This window comes from Magallana gigas, chromosome 2 (assembly GCF_963853765.1).
Source record: "Magallana gigas chromosome 2, xbMagGiga1.1, whole genome shotgun sequence".
NCBI lineage: Eukaryota > Metazoa > Mollusca > Bivalvia > Ostreida > Ostreidae > Magallana > Magallana gigas.
Window position 1 is genome coordinate 12,082,414 of NC_088854.1, and position 18,723 is coordinate 12,101,136.

Below are 18,723 nucleotides of genomic sequence, written 5' to 3' on the forward strand. Positions count from 1 at the left end.
TTATAACTTATTGGACAGCTACAGGTAACTTATTACATTGTATTTGTTATTTCAAATAATGGAAGGTATCAAAAGAACAAAGGGTAAGGTGATAATGATGTTTTAAACTTTAATTGAAACTAAATACATATGCATAAACATCTTCAGTTAAATTTCTCAACCAAAGGACATTAGACTCAGCACCTAGAGGATGAAGTTAAGAGAGAAAAAAAATGTTTCCACCGAAAAAAAATATGCCTTTAACTTTGTTACAACAGCTCCATGGAGGCAATTCGTGCTTAAAGAACGTACTGCTTGGGTATATAACGTATTCTGTTATGTCTGCGACACATCAATGCACCAGTTTCGGGTCGTCTTGGACTGGTTCCCAAATGCCATAAAATGACCAATAGACTATGTTGAATAAAACATAGGACATGGGAAATACTATTCGGGCAAGTCGATCCACTTTTCTACCATTCTTGTTATCCAAATCGATTACATTGGGTGTATTTTTCTTCTGTGATCCCTGAAAAAAGAAATAATAATAGCCAGACGGAATAACGATAATTACAAATTAGGACGAACGACGTACAATTTAATTATGTACATGTATGTGTATGTGTGCTACCTGTGAAAAATTAGTATCTTTTTTTGAAATAGAATAGATACTGCCATTCAGAATTGGGTTGTTGCCATTCATGGAAAGGTTGCTGGTCGCTCTGTTTAGAGACCTTCTAACGTGTTTTCTCGTTTTGACATTTATATATGCATATTCAATGACGCCGAGAAACACAAAAGCCAAGCTTGCAGCGGTCCAGACGTTCATAGCTGTGACATAAGAAACGTGTTGAACTCCTGTGAACTTATTCTGGGTTGTCATTGCTAACACAGTGAGAATCCCTAGGGATATTCTGGCAGCAGTAGCCTCGATGTCAAGCCAGAATGAAATCCAGGACAGCATGACTATGAGGATGGACGGCACATACATGTGGATAAAGTAGAAGCCGTTCATCCGGTTCAGGTGGAAATTTACTCCAATGCAGGAGTAATTATCTGTAAAATCAATTTTGTAAGTAAATCTTGAAACGATTAATCAAATCATGAAATTTAAGATGGTTGACTCACAAGTTCACATTAGTTAATTGGAAATTGATTTGCCGCACCGTTGTTATTTCTCCTAACCAAGTATACAATAAGATAAGTTACTGCTACTCTGCACAATTCATTGACCATGCTTTGTTTAAATTCAGTGTTATTATTTATTTGATACTTCAAGAAAATTTTGTAGCTTTATCCCTGGAAACAGGGTCTACTAATACATATAACTGTAACTTTTTCAGCGTACGCAGTCACGATGTTTGGACCCGATAGGTCCTGCCCTTTCAAAATATTGGCCTTTTGTATAAAATTGCCACAATGTCCCTCATTTTTATTAACATTTTCACAGGGCATGTATGACTGTTTATTGAATTAGTTAAGTTCCAGTCAACATAAACTTACATTAACATAAACTTACATTCCATATACTGCTGATCACATATAAATGGTACTGTTTTCTCTACACTGTACTGGGTCATTTTGATGTTTTTGCTCAGTAACACAGGTGGAGAATTCCAGCGAATCTTTAAGGAGTTCGTGCTGTGTCCATCTATTAAAAAACACATTTTCTGAGTCTAATACGAAATTCAAGCTTTGATCGATGTTATTATTGCTTCAATTCCCGGGGGAGTCCGAACTTCGTAGATTTTTTCAAATTAGTTTTTGAAAATTTTTCTTTTTCAAATTTCGTTATTCTTAATTTCAATTTCATTAACATAGCCAGACGCAGAGTTAATTCATGGGTGCAAAAAATTACGTACAACTCTCTATTTTGATGTGGCATGTTTGTTTGTCCAGCGGATACTTCCTTAAGTCCATTTCACAGGTGTATGTACCGGTGACTCTGTAGAAAAGGTAAAATTGAACTTGATGAATTGAACGATAGAGCTTTAATAAATGTTAAAAAATTTGAATATATACAGTTAAATGTAAGGTCTCATTTCTGAATTCTGGCTTAGTGATAGAGACATTTTAACAAGAACATGGATTTTTGTTGGAATCTAACTATCTAGTTCGCTCATCGAAACAAGTTGTCAAATAATGACCTATTTTATGATTTGTAAAGAGCACAAGGTAAAACTTTTTGAATATCTCAAGCAGCCTCTACGTTTCCTGTTTTGAGAATTATAATGAAAACAACACGAATTCGTCACAAGTAAAGCACAATTTTTATTGCATTGTCCCTCTTTTCTGTTTCCTTATCTTTGATGGTTTCCTATTTAACTGTGTACTTATCTAAACCTGTTTTCAAGATTCTATTTTGCTACTATTGCATTTTCTGCGGCATTTCCTATTTTCAAATGCGCTCCTTCTTTAGTCGAATACACGCACGTAGCTTCTTTTCTTTGTCTTTTAGTAGGCATCAAGCCATACTGTCAATCGTATAGGTTCATTTAGTTTCTGCGGTGTACTCTGTTTTCTTATATCATACGCCAAAAAAGTTGATCTTCGCACCGCTTGACTTAACCCAGACCTTTGGTGACACGTGACAGGTTTTTATTCATTTCACTTTCGCCAGGAGATGTATGTCTTCGGAACACTGTGACTAGAATTTTCTCAGTTCCCATTCAGCACAATAGCTTTAATTTACTCATTATATGACCTATTATAGTAGTGATAATTGAAAGACATATTATTCACATCGGGTTCGGGGTTTGATAAAAGTCAGCTGATCAGGTGAGCGAAAATCGGGCATTTGAATTGTTACCCAGATTAAAGACGGCTGTTCTAGCCGATCCTGTGATATTGATGCAATTGACCATAGTGAGTGATATTAATTCAATTACTGGCCACTTTGCATGCTATAAAATTTCACCTTTTACATTATTGGTGTCAGAAGTAGTCGTTTTCTACGACCTGTAAGATCTAAAGTTTGGCGCCAAATACGATATTCTCTGTTTCAAGTTGGTTACGTTTAGATAATGTTACAATATAATAAAGTATTGGTGGTATTTTTTTTTTTATTTTGCTCTCTTTTTTTGTGTGTCATATTTTCTAGCAAAAACAAGCACACATTTGATTTTGTCGTCGGGTTGTCTGATGACATAATTGATACACATTTTTGTTAGGAAGAGTCTTCTATTCTAGGCAGACTTAGGGTATTAGACCTAGATCAGGACTATCCTGAATACTTAAATGTGAATGCAAGATTGGAGGAATATCTAAAGATCACAATCATGTGTACCCCTACTTGTTCAGTCATAGACATAAATAAAGCAAATTTAGATGACCCTATGCCATTAGATAATATTGGAGAAAAGAGAGTAAAATCAATTATTGTCCTATGTAAATTAAAAGAGTATTAATTCTGGAAGATTAAAAAAACAATGCCTGGTTAAACAAGTGTAATTTAAAAAAATTAGAGTTCAAACAACCTGAAGAACAAACAACTAAAGAACTCATACACACACCAGAACAACAACAATTGGTAACTTTACAGTCAATTAAGAGAGAAAGAATGTTGAAAGAACTGAGTGGAGAGATATCAAAGAGAGATGAGACGAAGAAAAAAGTGGAGAGAGTAATCCAAGAGAAAAATGTGAATATAGAAGAGATGGAGAGAGAATGTACAGAGCTTTAAAAAAGTTGAGACAAAAAACACACAGAGTTCGACTAGAACAAGAGAGGATATGGATTTAAAGATTAAAATAAAAGAAAGTGAATTGATAAAAGGATAAAAATTAACGAGAAAAAGAAAATCAGATTGTCAGATGAGAAAGAAAGATGTGAACATGAAAAGAAAATTAGATAACGGTAAAAAGAAATGGAAGTCAAAAGAAAAAAAGAATTGGAAAAAAGAGAGAGAATTGTTTAAAACAAAGAGAAATCGAACATAAACATCCTGCTTCAAAAATTGACAAACTTGCTCCACATAACATCTACACAAGCAACAAGGGTCAATCTGACAAGACACAAACACACAATCCTGCCCCCCCCCCCCCCCCCCCCCCCAAATTATCAACATATGATGGCACAACAGAAAGGAGACCATGTTTGATACAGTTTGATCACATCGCCAAAAAATACAACTGGTCAGATGCAGAAAAGCTGGACAAACTGATTGAATTTCAGCGAGATAGAGCCTTAAACTTCTTTAGTTAGAAGCTGTTTAAAACTATTACATTTTATTGTACCAAAACGTTAAAAGAAAGATTTGACAAAAAAGGATAAGCCTCATATCATTCGCCGGTAGTTACAAGAAATCAAACAAGATTTAGATAAGACGATGAGTTTGCCGAGAGAATTGAAGATTAAGCTGCAGAGGGTTACATTGGGATTCCAGAGTATTTCAAAAATACTGTCACAATCGATGCCTTCCCGCGAGCTCGAGGTTGCAGTGAGAAAAGAGCTGCAGGACTAGTGATATTATACAAAGACCTACAGAAACTTGACGAGGCTGTAGGGCACGTGAAAAGTGCCACCACCAATCAAAAACTTATAATTTGGGATAAAAGAGAGATAAAGATGGTGACTATTGATGAGTCCTCACCCGAAGAACGATCTGTCCGTGTGGCTATGACAACATCAAGATCAACAAATGGTATCGAAACAAGAATTTCAACTTTATAAGAGCAGCAAAAAGAACACACCAGATTTTAAAATAAGACAATTAAAAGATTACCTGAAAAAGAACAGCAACAAAAAATAAGTCTCCTGATATTAAAAGGAAGCAGTATATATCTCAGCAGTACAATATAAATCTCCATCACCATCAAGAGTAGAAAGCTAAAGTGAGAATTATAAATGCGTGAGGATCGGTCACTACGCAAGAAACTGTCAAAGGTCAAGGTCACCATTATTATCCTCACACACATTTCTATTCCGATCTTAAAACTTTCATAGGCTGAAGAAGTAGAACATTCCTCAGCGAACTCGAACACTACAAGGCCTAAACCACAAAGTTAAGAAATAATGTTAACAATTTAGAATTAACACTTTCACAAGATGGAGTAACCATTAATCTGTATTTTGTTGTAAGAGATTAATTATAAGGAACTTATGGATGTATTTTGGGAGTACAAAGGTTCAATGCTAACATTTTTATGGCAAAATGGATATGTCGTACCATTTAACTTATGCATACACATGATACAGGTATTTTAAACATATTGTTCTAATACCAGAAAATATTTCGTTCTGAACTTAATGGTTTCGGATACTTTGATTTAGATTTTAAAGATTTTTTCCACTTCATTTATAGCTGGTATCAACAATTAAATGGAACTTTGAATATAAGGGTTCAGAGGAAGCCAGAATACGAGTATATGGATGTGCGCACTGTATACCTCGTGCTGATTAAGTGCCGCAAATTTCTCCCCAAGCGCTTTAACTAGCATATCGAACTGCTGTCCTATTTCTGCTAGTACGTTTCCTGATCCCCCTTGCGCCGCTACTCTTAACGAAACAGCTACGTTTAAACTTTTTAAATTATAATTTCAGTTATTTTGAACCGCGCACGCATCAAAATTTATTTAAAACCTAGTCCGGAATGTCTCCAATCAAGATGTTACAATCGGCCGAGGTCCTGAGCATGTTAAAGCAAATAAGAAATAATCTACGCTCTAAAACTGATTATAAAGAGATCCACTATGACCTATTCACTGACTTGGTTCAAGGCCACTGCACATCATTGACCAAAAACCCTGTTTATTTAGTATTAGCCAAATATGGCCAAGTGGAGAGTATATGATCTTAAAAAGAATTTTAGTGTGATCTGATATGTCTTTGACACTTGACCCACACGCATTATATAACGTCACTTTATACCCTTTGATCAAAGGCACCATATGGGTGAAGTATGAGCCAGATTTGAGCAAAGGGTTAGAAGCTATATTCTGGACCAGTATTTTTCATATGTCTGCTATAACCTTCACGTTTGACCTTGAAAATCAGTGTAAGGTCACAACACACTCTTTACTCAAAAGCTCTGTTTATGTGAAGTGTGGACCAAATAAGGCTAAGTGGAAAATATGTATACTCTGAAAAAAGGAAATTTGCGTGGTCCAACATGAATGACTAACAATTTTCATTTAAGGTTTCTACACATCCTTTGACCATAGACACTATGTGAGAGAAGTATGGGCCAGACTGGACCAAGGGAAAAGAAGATATGCTCTAGACGTGGATTTAATTAAGGTCTTCCGTTTCGTAGGTTTCTTTTTCCCTATTGTTATTTTTTTTCTTATCGATTTTGAGCACGCTTTTTCTCAGAAACGGTTCAACCGATTTACGTCATATTTTCAGATCTGACAGGTATTGATCTGAACCTTGTTGGAAATTTTTTGTTGATGACGTCACCTCCTGTCTTGGGATATCGTAGATTTATCGGTTTTTATAGGGGTATTTTGTCTGGAGAACTCCTTTTTTACCATTTAGGACATGATGTTGAACTTTGCAGGGCTGATAAACGAAAGACTGAAATAGTGTCTAGTGGTTTTTAATCATCTTTATGTCAAAAAAGCGCGTAATCTCGCCCGAGCTTGAAAATTAAGATTAAAAAGGCATCGTGATTTTTCTTGGTTTTCTTGAATATCTCTTTTCTCGAAAGCATTTGGTTGAAACATGTAGAACAAAAACATTGTGAACACTTATAGAACCAAATGTGTTTGAAATGACAACAGCTTTCATTTAAAATCCAGAATACGGGGCTGGCCCTTCAAATTAGGGGCTGAAAGGGCTCTAAAGTCATAGGGTTGGCCCCTAAAGAGATATCTTTTCCAGATATCTCGAGAAGAGTACATAATTTGTAAACACTTGTTGAAGTAAATAAGTTTAAAAAGACAAAAGCTTTTATTAAACACCAAGAAAACAGGACTGGTCCTTCACATTAGGGGCTGAGGGGGCTCCAAAGTCTTTTAGTAATAATTTTTAGCTGTGAAATATTATGTGATACGTTGCGTGATTCTTTATATTTGGGATCAAGAGAGGTCTAGTGTCATTCATCCATAGCTCTTTTAGATCTCGCCCCAATTTTCCAGATATATTTCGTACACGAAGATGAAAAGCAAGGTCATTTCACCTTCTAAAAATTGGACCGAAGACCTCGTCGTTGCTCGCAACGAGATCGTGTCTAGTATATAATTCTGTGTTTTTACCTAAACCTTAGACCTAGACACAAGGTTCAAGGACACTGCACACCCTTTATCCAAAAACACTTTGGGGGCGAAGAATGAACAGGATTGAGTCAAGGGGAGAGATGATATGCTCCAGGCTGCCACCAAGGTTATGTAACTTATTTGAGTTCTTATTCGGATGATCTTCCTGAGCTATGTAACATTAACCATTTTCGCATTCACAAATTAAAGTAATGACTATACTTAATTTTGACTATTCAGCGCGACTTTCTACTGCGCCCTTAAGTCAACCCGCACTGTAGAAGCGCAACCCTGATTAAGGTAAAATATCTTCAATCACACGGTATCATGCTTAACAGGTCTCGAAAGCCTTATTTGGGCACTTGAGACATAACTTTATGAAAATACCCACGGTTTCAACGCCAGACTGCCGCTCAGAGTTCTGTCTTCGCTTTATATACCTTTCTGTCACGTGACTAAAGCCTCGGATAACAGTTCGGAGTTTAATACAGGAAATCATAAAATAAACTCGATAGAACAGAAATGGATACTCAGTAATTGTATTCTCTTTTTAAACATCTTAACATTAAGTTCTAAAAACACACAGATGGTTCAGTTTGAATTACCTTATGCTGTATGAAACTTTTCCATCTGGGAAAACGTGGAACATTTTGTTTGGAACAGAAACATAGTGGAAATGAGCATTCTTCTCATTGACGAAGTAAATATCAGGTACCCAGACTTCCTCAAGGGCTTTCCGGTGAAGTTCAAGTACGGGGACTCCACTAGAGTTGTGAGCAAGGCGGGCATCTCTCCATCTCTGACGCAGAAAAAAGTTCATCGTAAAGTCCTGAAATGTAAACGACGTAATTTATCAGGCATTTTAAATATTAGTAAATTGACATGTATATGGCAATTAATTTATGAAACTGGCAAAGAATATTAACATGAATAGATGTTCTTCACAAGCATACGGAAATATCTTGAAAATTGAAAGACAAATATACTTAAAGTAAATGAAAGTGAAACAAGATATCTGTGAGCCAATGCTCACTAGTGATACCCCCGCACTGATGTGAATATGCAAAATAAGCAAATTCGACATTTAACAGAAAACTGGCATCCGATTGGTACAGAAATATATCCCACAATATGGCATGCCTATACAAATAGTGTGTTAAAATTTCAAGCATCTGCGATAAACAGTTGCTGAGAAATCTTTGAAGGAAATTTGTTTGAAAATTTTGGCTAAAATAAACAAAGTACTCATTTAACAGGAAGTTGACATCCGATTGGTACAAAAATATATCCCACAATATGGCATGCCTTAAAAAACACTGTGTAAAAATTTCAAGCATCTGCGATAAATAGCTGCTGAGAAATCTTTGACGAAAATTTGTTTGAAAATTTTGGCTAAAAATAAACAAAGTCATTATTTCACAGGAAGTTGACGTCCGATTGGTACAAAAATATATCCCACGATATGACATGCCTATACAAATAGTGTGTTAAAATTTCAAGCATCTGCGATAAATAGTTGCTGAGAAATCTTTGACGAAAATTTGTTTGAAAATTTTGGTTAAAAAATAAGCAAAGTCGTCATTTAACAGGAAGTTGACGTCCAATTCATACAAAAATATATCCCACAATATGGCATGCCTTAAAAAACACTGTGTAAAAATTTCAAGCATCTGCGATAAATAGTTGCTGAGAAATCTTTGAAGGAAATTTGTTAGTTTATTTTTAGCCCATTAAACAGGAAGTTGACGTCCGATTGGTACAAAAAGACATCCCACTATAAAGCATGCCTAAACAAATACTGTGTAAAAATTTCAAGCATCTTCGATAAACAGTTGCTGAGAATTCTTTGACCAAAATTTGTTTGAAAATTTTTGCTAAAAATAAACAAAGTCGTCATTTAACAGGAAGTTGACGTCTGATTGGTACAAAAGTATATCCCATGATATGGCATGCCTATGCAAATATTGTGTAAAAATTTCAAGCATCTGCGATAACAGTTGCTGAGAATTCTTTGACGAAAATTTGTTTGAAAATTTTGGTTTAAAAAATAAGCAAAGTCGTCATTTAACAGGAAGTTGGCGTCCGATTGGTACAAAAATATATCCCACAATATGGCATGCCTTAGGGTGCAAAACACAGTTTTATATGTAACGTTATAAGGACGTTTTCAGATGAGGGGCAAGCAAAACTGACCCCTATAAAATTAAATTGTTAAAATATGTTACATATATATTTATATATCAATAGAAAGATAAAATCGTGAATTTTGTAAATATTTAAAAATAATGCACATGTAACTTAATGCTAGAATTTATCTGGCACTCAAAACATGCGGAAAATAGACAAAAGATTGCGTCTAAATGCAGGACACCCATGCATTTTAGGCTCCCCCTAAAAGCAGAATGCAACCAAATCAGCCATTTTTATTTCTGTACATTTTCAAGAACAAGTCCTTAGGCATCATTTCATAGTATTTTCAGGGTACATTCGCCAGCTTTTTAAAGAGCTATGTTACCCGCTAAACAATTCATGAAATTCTGCATGTGTAAAATCGGGATGTTTTTGGAGTTACCGCCCTTTATTTTAGAGTCTCACAAAATTAATTTTTAAAAATTTTCTACATACTTTTTTCATGTATTCGAAAGATAATTCACTATATTATGCAACTGAGAGTTTAAAAATTTGATTTTCATGTATACCGCATAAAAATAGCAGGAAAATCCCTACCCATCATGCTTTTCCTCAGAGAAAAACCCCCTGGATTTTATACGAAACTGTGTTTAGCTACCTTAAAGGAAATAAAATATTTTTGTATGCCACTTTTTAATGCTTTGATGCAAAGAGGAGAATATTACGAACATTTTGGTGTACACAAAGTTGAATTTAGTGAAAAAATGGCCGAGATATTGTCATTTAGGTAGGATGTGTCAAATACAAAGATAGACCTTTCGAACACGACTGTGCAGTTCAAAATTCAAAACTGACTTTCCACTTATTAATTCTACTTTATTTAATGAATTGAACATTACCAATTGTACTGCGCATTTGATACTGATGACAAACAAGTTTTAAAAAAATAATTACACCCCCCCCCCCGTCTAATACAATTTCTGATACTTTACACAATTGTCTATTTGAATTATGCACACATGTGTAATCATTTCATATGAAATTTTGTTGAATTAATAGAGCGGCTCAAAAGTCCATAACCGGATACTCATTTTAACACATAATTAAATACACATACACATAAAATAAGTGTATCATACTCTCTCTATTCTATTATTGGAACTAAAAGTTATGAACTCATGATCGGAGCGGCTTTGTTGACATGACGTCACACTTAAAAATGTCACAATGTTAATGCATCACAATGTAAAACAACACGTCACAATACAAAACCATATACCCAACGTCATAAAGTGAGAAATGAACATGCACAAAGCATGTTATACATTTATTTAATGCTTGAGGGTCAAACTAAAACTGTACTGACTGAACAAAAATGCTAACGCAGCAATTTTGTAAGATAAAGACAGATCAACGTTATATTATGTGTTCCCTTAAGGGTGCAAAACACAGTTTTATATGTAACGTTATAAGGACGTTTTCAGATGAGGGGCAAGCAAAACTGACCCCTATAAAATTAAATTGTTAAAATATGTTACATATATATTTATATATCAATAGAAAGATAAAATCGTGAATTTTGTAAATATTTAAAAATAATGCACATGTAACTTAATGCTAGAATTTATCTGGCACTCAAAACATGCGGAAAATAGACAAAAGATTGCGTCTAAATGCAGGACACCCATGCATTTTAGGCTCCCCCTAAAAGCAGAATGCAACCAAATCAGCCATTTTTATTTCTGTACATTTTCAAGAACAAGTCCTTAGGCATCATTTCATAGTATTTTCAGGGTACATTCGCCAGCTTTTTAAAGAGCTATGTTACCCGCTAAACAATTCATGAAATTCTGCATGTGTAAAATCGGGATGTTTTTGGAGTTACCGCCCTTTATTTTAGAGTCTCACAAAATTAATTTTTAAAAATTTTCTACATACTTTTTTCATGTATTCGAAAGATAATTCACTATATTATGCAACTGAGAGTTTAAAAATTTGATTTTCATGTATACCGCATAAAAATAGCAGGAAAATCCCTACCCATCATGCTTTTCCTCAGAGAAAAACCCCCTGGATTTTATACGAAACTGTGTTTAGCTACCTTAACAAACACTATGTTAAAATTTCAAGCATCTGCGATGAATAGTTGCTGAGATAAATGCGACAGAAATTTTTGTTACGGACGGACAGACAGACACACAAGGGTTAAACAGTATACCCCCCATCCTTCGGAGCGGGGGTATAAAAATAAATGATTACGAGTATGTGAAAGGAAACAAGCTTGTGGTTAACTTCATTGTTGGTTAGCAAAAATTTCCTCTTAATCAGCTAACAATGGCCATAACGGTATTTACGTTTATCTAAGCAAGTTATTTTAAGTGGTTTAATTTTCAGGATTTATCAGTTACTCATAAGGGAAGCCTTTAAGCAAGTTCAGTTGTGGAAAATTCATTTTTATCGGTTGTATGGAAGTATTTGCGTTGCATTACTTCTTATTTCAGGAGACAAATTCGTCTCGGCCATATAACCGTAAAATCATATTAAAAAGTAGTTTCAAACTACATGTGTCTGTATGCAAGCTTTCAGCAGCAGCAGAGCATTCCAAGAACTCTGTATCGGTCATGTTATATTTCTTTGTTAGATTCATAAAACGATCCACCGCTTTCTAAAAAAAACTTTTTTCGTTTTTCGTAAATTTTCGAAACGCTGTTTTTTTTCAGAAGTTGTTGCTCGCAGATGGTAATCTTTTGTAAATGAGAACAGATCCAAATATTGTATGTTTAATAAGTTTTAAAACCTTGTTTTAAATGAGGTTTACCAAATCATGTTTAAAAGGGACTTAGACACGATCAAAAGTTTATTTTTCAGGTTTTATGTATAAAATGGTTTACTTGCGCATTTTGAATGATTGACCAAAATTTGAATATTAGATGTAAAGTTATAAGAGAGATACAGAGGTAAGAATTCATTGTTAGGTAAACAAAGCTCGAGTCTTATATTTTTTTTACAAATGATGTAAAGAATGGAATTACAATTTCATTGACAAAATGAGTCATGACAAACAAGATAAACTAATTCAATGTGTCCATAGATAATATTATCAACAGAAAAAAAGCCAAATTTGATTGAATTTATACCAATAAAACTCATTTGTAAAAAATAACAAGGCTCGAGCTTGGTTTACAAAACAAAGAATTTCAAACTCTCTATCTTGCTTATAATTCAATATTTGACTCTCAAATTTTGACAAAGCATTAAAAATACCCATATTGATCATTCTAAATATTATGAATAGAAAAGTAAAGATTGATATTTTGAGCTCAAATCGTGTCTAAGTCCCTTTAAAATATCGTACATTAGTTGACTGTACCAACGAACGGACAAGGGTTATTTGAAATATCCAGCATTGTAAACACCACATTTATATACGTCCAATGAATCCTTAACATAATCATTATCGTATCCTTCTCATCCAATTAAAATCGCTTGGCTCACATATACCTGTTTTTAATGGTGTAAGTTGTTTTTTGTTTTTTTGACATCCAAAACCTACCTCCCCCTCCCAAAAATGTAAAATAAAACATCGATAAGGACCATTCAAATTTCACGATCAACATGATATTCAATTCTTTTATCAGGCAATTTTTGATTTTTAACACTATTAATTTGGTGAGCCCAAAAGGACATGAAAATGGAGGATAGGTCATCAGCTCGCCATGGCTAACCTGTACATTAAATTCACGACAGTCAAGTTAATTGGTTGCGCAATGAATAATATAATAAATATATCGACCTAAAAAATCAATTAACAGTTACTAAGGTACATCTACTGGTTAAACTTTGCAAAATGCTGTCAGGCTGTTGACTCTGTTTTAGGTGGACGCTGTTTACATGTACCGACTAAACAGCAATTTGTCTTATTCGAAGGGATTATAATTATTTGTTCGTTTAAATGTATTATTACCCCAAACTATATGTCCTTAAGTTTTTAATTTCCAATTTCAGTATATCATAGAAACGAAATAATGCAAATGAACATTTAAGACTTTAAATTAATTAAACAAAGCATAATAACAACCACATCTGCTTCAGTATTTATTCAAAATGTTAATTAAAGAGCAATTCAGTAGGGTAGGGTACACATTCAGAATCGAAACGGTAAACTGTTAAATACTGATAATACTGTCACGTGTTTAAGTATTCCGATATAATCTACTCCAGAGTTTATTGAATTATTATACACGTAAGTGATAGGACAAGTCATGAGTGCCCGGATTCACGCTCTAATAAGAACTAAGGAATAAGTCAATACAATCACTGAAATGCTTATAATGCTCTCTGGATCCGCATCAGAGACCTGTTTGAATGAATTATTAACGTTATATACAAATAATGTACATCGCTTGTTCTTCTCATCAAATGAGCCAAAGAATATAAATGGAAATGTCTTTCGTGAATCAGATAAATCGTGCTTTTGAAAAAGAACTTAAAAGGTATTCTTGAAATATTATGAAAAATTGATTTGGTTTAAAATGTTTCGACATTGTTAGATCGATTTTTTCCTTATTTGACAAGACACGAAACAAAAGACTTCTGAGTAATCAATTTTATCGGATATTAGCCAGTTAATAAATATGGCCTGGTTTTAAATGAGTATCAATTTTGGAAAATGTAGCTTAATCAGATAGCTTTATTAGGGCATTATAAAGTATTTAAATAACCACCTTAAAAACGTGTTTTCAACTGTACTTTTCAATGCAAAAACAAAATGAAATAATTTTGGGATTTTTTTTTCGAAGACACACAAAATTATTAGAAAGCCCAAAGTGTCCGTAACTGTACGCTTATGTAACTTTAATCTTATCTTTAGAATCAAAGGTAATGTAATGTGTATGTTAAACATTGGATTCGTTTAACTAGTACTAGTATAACAGGATGCTTCATTTCTTGCATTATCAACTAAAAATGTATCAAACAGGGTCAATATGAATTACTTATGACGGCTTTCAGATCCGAACCAATCTTAGCTCAGATCCAGTGTTTATATCACAATAGAAACATTGATTTCCGACATAAATTCCTGAACTGCAAGTAACTACAACTTATATATAAATTACGAAAAAACAACTTTTACGTCTTTTTTCAGAATTGATGACAAAGTTGACGAAATGTCATTTTTAGCCTATCTTTGCTGAAAGCAGAGTCCTGTCTGTAGTCGAGCAAATCTCCAATGTTACTATAAATAGCACAACTTCAAAAGTAAACAAAGGAAGGCTTCCGCTCTACCAAATAGTTGCACAGAGAGCCACGTTTTTTCGTTGAATTGTTTTCCTTTCTTTTAAATTACGTGTTTTTTTAAACAAGACTGTGCGTTTTGGGCAAATATATACAATGCGCATGAATATCCATGAACTACTTTTCAAAGCATCGGTATTTGGCTGCGCATAGAAGTAATGAGGGGAAGGGGTTGATCTTATAACTTTTGTTTAAAATTCAACTTACTGTTGATTTTTTTTCTACTAGACAGACATATTTTTGGGAGTTGATTTTAATCAAATCTCCTATGCAGTTACTCTGGCAAACCGAAAGTGAAACAGTGTTTGGACCTAAGCACATATTATTGCCGCTGACAAGACTTAGTTAGTTCTTGAAAATAATAGAAAAATTCGATGTTACGTATGCTGAAGCATTGTTTTTCAAGGAAACTTATCTATAAACACTTTGAAAATAGTCAGATTTTATATAATACGAACAATGTAGATATTTTTGAAGTCTCATGTGTTCCTACGCCAAAGTGTAATAAAGTCTCGTTCAACCAGACGCTCTGCTGTCTCCGTAAATTTCCGACAAGCAGAGAGGCTCTCTTGCTTGTCGGAGATTAACGGAGACAACCGAGCGTCTGGTTGAACGAGACTCGAGTTCGATATCAATAGTGCTTGGATCCATTTGATTTTTAGAATTGTTTCGATTACTAATACATAGTTTGAAATCTTTTTTAAATATTACACAACATGATTCAAATGGGGTTTCTCGAAATTCTTGTCGAAAAAGTCAAAAAATTCATATCATAAAAAAGAGCGTAATTCAAATACAGACTACAAACTAATTGCCATGCATGATTAGTTGATTTTAAAATAAATGATAATCATAAAATCAACTCCCCTCAGTACTTCAATTCTTATTAGCCGCTAACAAAACAATTCAGTAGCTCACTGGCACATTTCCGGCATTAAAAGCAAGAGAGAGAGAGAGAGAGAGAGAGAGAGAGAGAGAGAGAGATTTACTACAAAATATGCATAATGACACAACATAAGAGCCTGGCTTTCAGTGCTTCGGTACTTTGATTATAATAAAATGTTTAGGAGCGGTAAAGTAACGTTGATCCCAATTTACCGGTATTTCATTTAGTCTTAATGCTAAAACATACGAGTCTGGAAAATATTATCTCGTAGAAGAATGCGAATTTTTAAAAGGTCATGCATCTGTTATTGCTTTGAGAACAATTATTTCAAAAAGACTCTTATTCACAAATTGGAGGCAATGTTGCCGTGATATGGGACGTTACCGTACTATCGTCCGATGAATCTAAACTAAGTATGTACAGTTGCACAGTGTCCTCTACTGGTCCGTCTTCTACAAGGGAAAACAAAATCATCAATTGTCTTAATTAACAGTATAAAAATAAAATAAACATCCAGATTACTTCGGAAATATTCCTTACCCAAAGCATCTGTAGGAGAAACCCGCCCATCATAGCTGCTCAGGAGACCGTCAACAATTTTTTGTCTAAAATTTTAAATGAATTTGCATCCGGTAGTGAAGTTTGAAATATCCGGTATTGATATGCACTGTCTTGTGATTGTTTTTAAGTTTATTATTATAGATTATAGGTTATTGTACATTGAGTTGTGAATAGTTATGTGGATGAGTACTTTTTTAAATTATCTTCATTTCAGTTTTTGAAACGGTTTAAAAAATTCAAATAAAGTTCTTCTTACCCTCTGCTCCCATTTGATGCACTAAATACATTTTTAAAACAGTGGATGTAAATAAAATTTTGATAAAGATCATCGACATTTTCAGTGAAAAGAAAGCATAGAGCTGATGATTCTTACCTGCTAGAATTTCCAGAAGAAGACACGATATGCGTCCAAGAACATACCATCCAAAAGAAGATACTACATACAACTGTTATCCCCATTTACTTTGTTTCGTTTGTTAAACTTTGAATAATAAAGGGTAACATAAAGGCACTTGTTGTTACTTTCTATAAGATCAAGATCCTTGTGTAGTATTAAGAAATATTGTCAAGAGTGTTATATTATCGCTTACTTATTGAAAATAAGTCAAATTTATTAAATAGAAGTGTTCGCTGCTAAACAAATGACACCATTGATTTTGCAGGTGAAAATTTTCATTGTTTAGCGCTCGAGAACTTTGATTGGTTCATCGCAAATCCGATACAAAAGATGTATAAAATCACCCACAATAAAAAGAAGCTCACAGAGAGATAATTTTTTACGAGTAATATTGCGTTAAGAGTGTCTCTCAAACGTTTTAGCTCAAATAAAACAAAACAAACAACGCAGAATTGTGTTGGTTGAAAAGCGATAGAATTGATCAATTCTTGTAATAAGAGGTAAATGTAATGATGAATTATTAATAGTTCCCTTTCATTTTATTCGCAAAACCCTTTCCCGAGGACAAAAATTTAAAGCATTGGCAAAACTAATGCACCCAAAAAATTTGCAGACACTAATGCACCAAAAGATTTTCAAATAAATTAAAATAACACTTCCTGGCAATAGTACCTAAGCACCTGAGACAAGTAACATCGATAACATGGTGAGAATGGAATCAAGTGTGTTTGACAAAATATTCATATTTTGAATTATTCTTGATTAAGTTAGATTAAAAGATAGATACACACGCAGAGTTTATATATACAATTATATACTTTAAAAAAATGACCAATTTTCTCTTCTTTTTTTTTTTTTATAGTAAAATCAGAACACATGAAACCTATTGGACTTGATAAACATTGAACATACTTGTTAGTTTAAAAAAGGCGTCTTTCAGTTTTAATGAACAAGTTATGTCCTCAGTAAGTTCATTTTGAATTATGATCACCCCTCACCAATACCTCATTATGAACTGACATTTAAGGTAAATAAATTGATTTTTGTGAGGTTTACTAAAATCCCAATCAATTACGGGCTATCAGATATTGCACTGTTGGTAGCGATACCTTTTGTGTTGCTCATTTTGTAGTAGTAACCGAACTTATATGAATATATGACCTGATTTTTAAAAGGATTGTCGATTTTGTTTTGTAAATCTAATACATTGAACGATATATTTCGCAACGATTCTATTGTACAAGATCCAGTAACTTTTGTATTTTATACGTCAAATAAATACTCAATAAATTTTATAAAATAATAACGAATACGCCATTCAGACTCAATAAGTGTATGTTTTACGTTCTAAATAACATGTTTTACGGTGCTACCGTTGTGGCTAGAGCAGCAAGAATTACACATTACTTGCGATGATCATTGTCAACTTAATGATATTTTGAGAGATTTGCTTCCCCCTAAAATCGTTCTTTACTTCTGAAGAGGATTGATTAGTCTGTAAAATGTAATTTGTGTTTAATCTGGTCAAAAGTGTAAACGATAAATACAGTATTATTTTTCTTTTGTACCTTGTTTTCTGACTTTTTTCCTGGTTCATATATTTTTTTAAATTTCGTTTATTTTTGCACTCTTATTACACAAGTTGCATCCGTGTCCCCGGTCCCTGTTTGTAGGTGTGTAATTCCCCATTTTCCAATATAATGGTTTGACAATAAGCAATATATGCATAGATTTTTTTAAATTCTTTATTTCTTTCTTTTTTAATTAGTTAAAATGACTTTTAATTAAATTTCCTCCGTACTAAAACTTACTATACGTACATGCAAAATTAGCTTAAAATTGGATCAAAATGACAGCAAAGTATGGCTCTTGCTTGTATATATATAACATGCGCGGATCCAGAAAATTTTTCCAGGGGGGGGGGGGGTCCGAAGGATAATTGTGTTTGCCAGGGGGGGGGGGGGGGGTCCGAGGCATATTTTCGCGATAATTTTACTATGTAAATTTAATAAATTTTCATTTTCCAGGGGGGGGTCGGGACCCCCCGACCCCCCCCCCCCCCCCTCTAGATCCGCGCATGTATAATCTCTCTGTCAACCGCGCATGTATAATCTCTCTGTCAAAGCCAAAAAAAAAAAACCATATCAACTTGGGAAGGTATCGCAGTCTAAAATAGCCAGTACACGAATTATATATGTATGATCCACCTCAAAATTTAACGCGGGAAATACTCAGTATAGGGCGCGACCACTGTTAAAATCTTGAATCATTTGTTTACG

General features: G+C 33.9%; 1 protein-coding gene across 1 annotated transcript; it reads right to left on the minus strand.

Moving 5' to 3' along the window:
* LOC105321811 (glycine receptor subunit alpha-3) lies at positions 1 to 16,873 on the minus strand. The gene is made up of 9 exons (XM_020064681.3): positions 16,421 to 16,873; positions 16,304 to 16,324; positions 16,027 to 16,091; positions 15,871 to 15,938; positions 7,781 to 8,004; positions 1,842 to 1,924; positions 1,499 to 1,630; positions 611 to 1,035; positions 1 to 508 (listed from the first exon to the last, which is right to left on the minus strand). Exons 1-9 carry the CDS (start codon positions 16,504 to 16,506, stop codon positions 332 to 334), a joined length of 1,281 nt encoding a protein of 426 aa, XP_019920240.3. The 5' UTR covers positions 16,507 to 16,873; the 3' UTR covers positions 1 to 331.
* Positions 16,874 to 18,723: the final 1,850 nt, after the last annotated feature.

Excerpts from the sequence above, each read along its gene's own strand:
- LOC105321811 (XM_020064681.3), bottom strand. The coding sequence starts at position 16,506 with ATGGGGATAACAGTTGTATGTAGTATCTTCTTTTGGATGGTATGTTCT. Across the intron at positions 16,325-16,420 it reads TCTTCTGGAAATTCTAGCAG|TGCATCAAATGGGAGCAGAG; the intron begins GTAAGAATCATC and ends AAATGTATTTAG. Across the intron at positions 8,005-15,870 it reads ATTCATCGGACGATAGTACG|GACTTTACGATGAACTTTTT; the intron begins GTAACGTCCCAT and ends TTTACATTTCAG.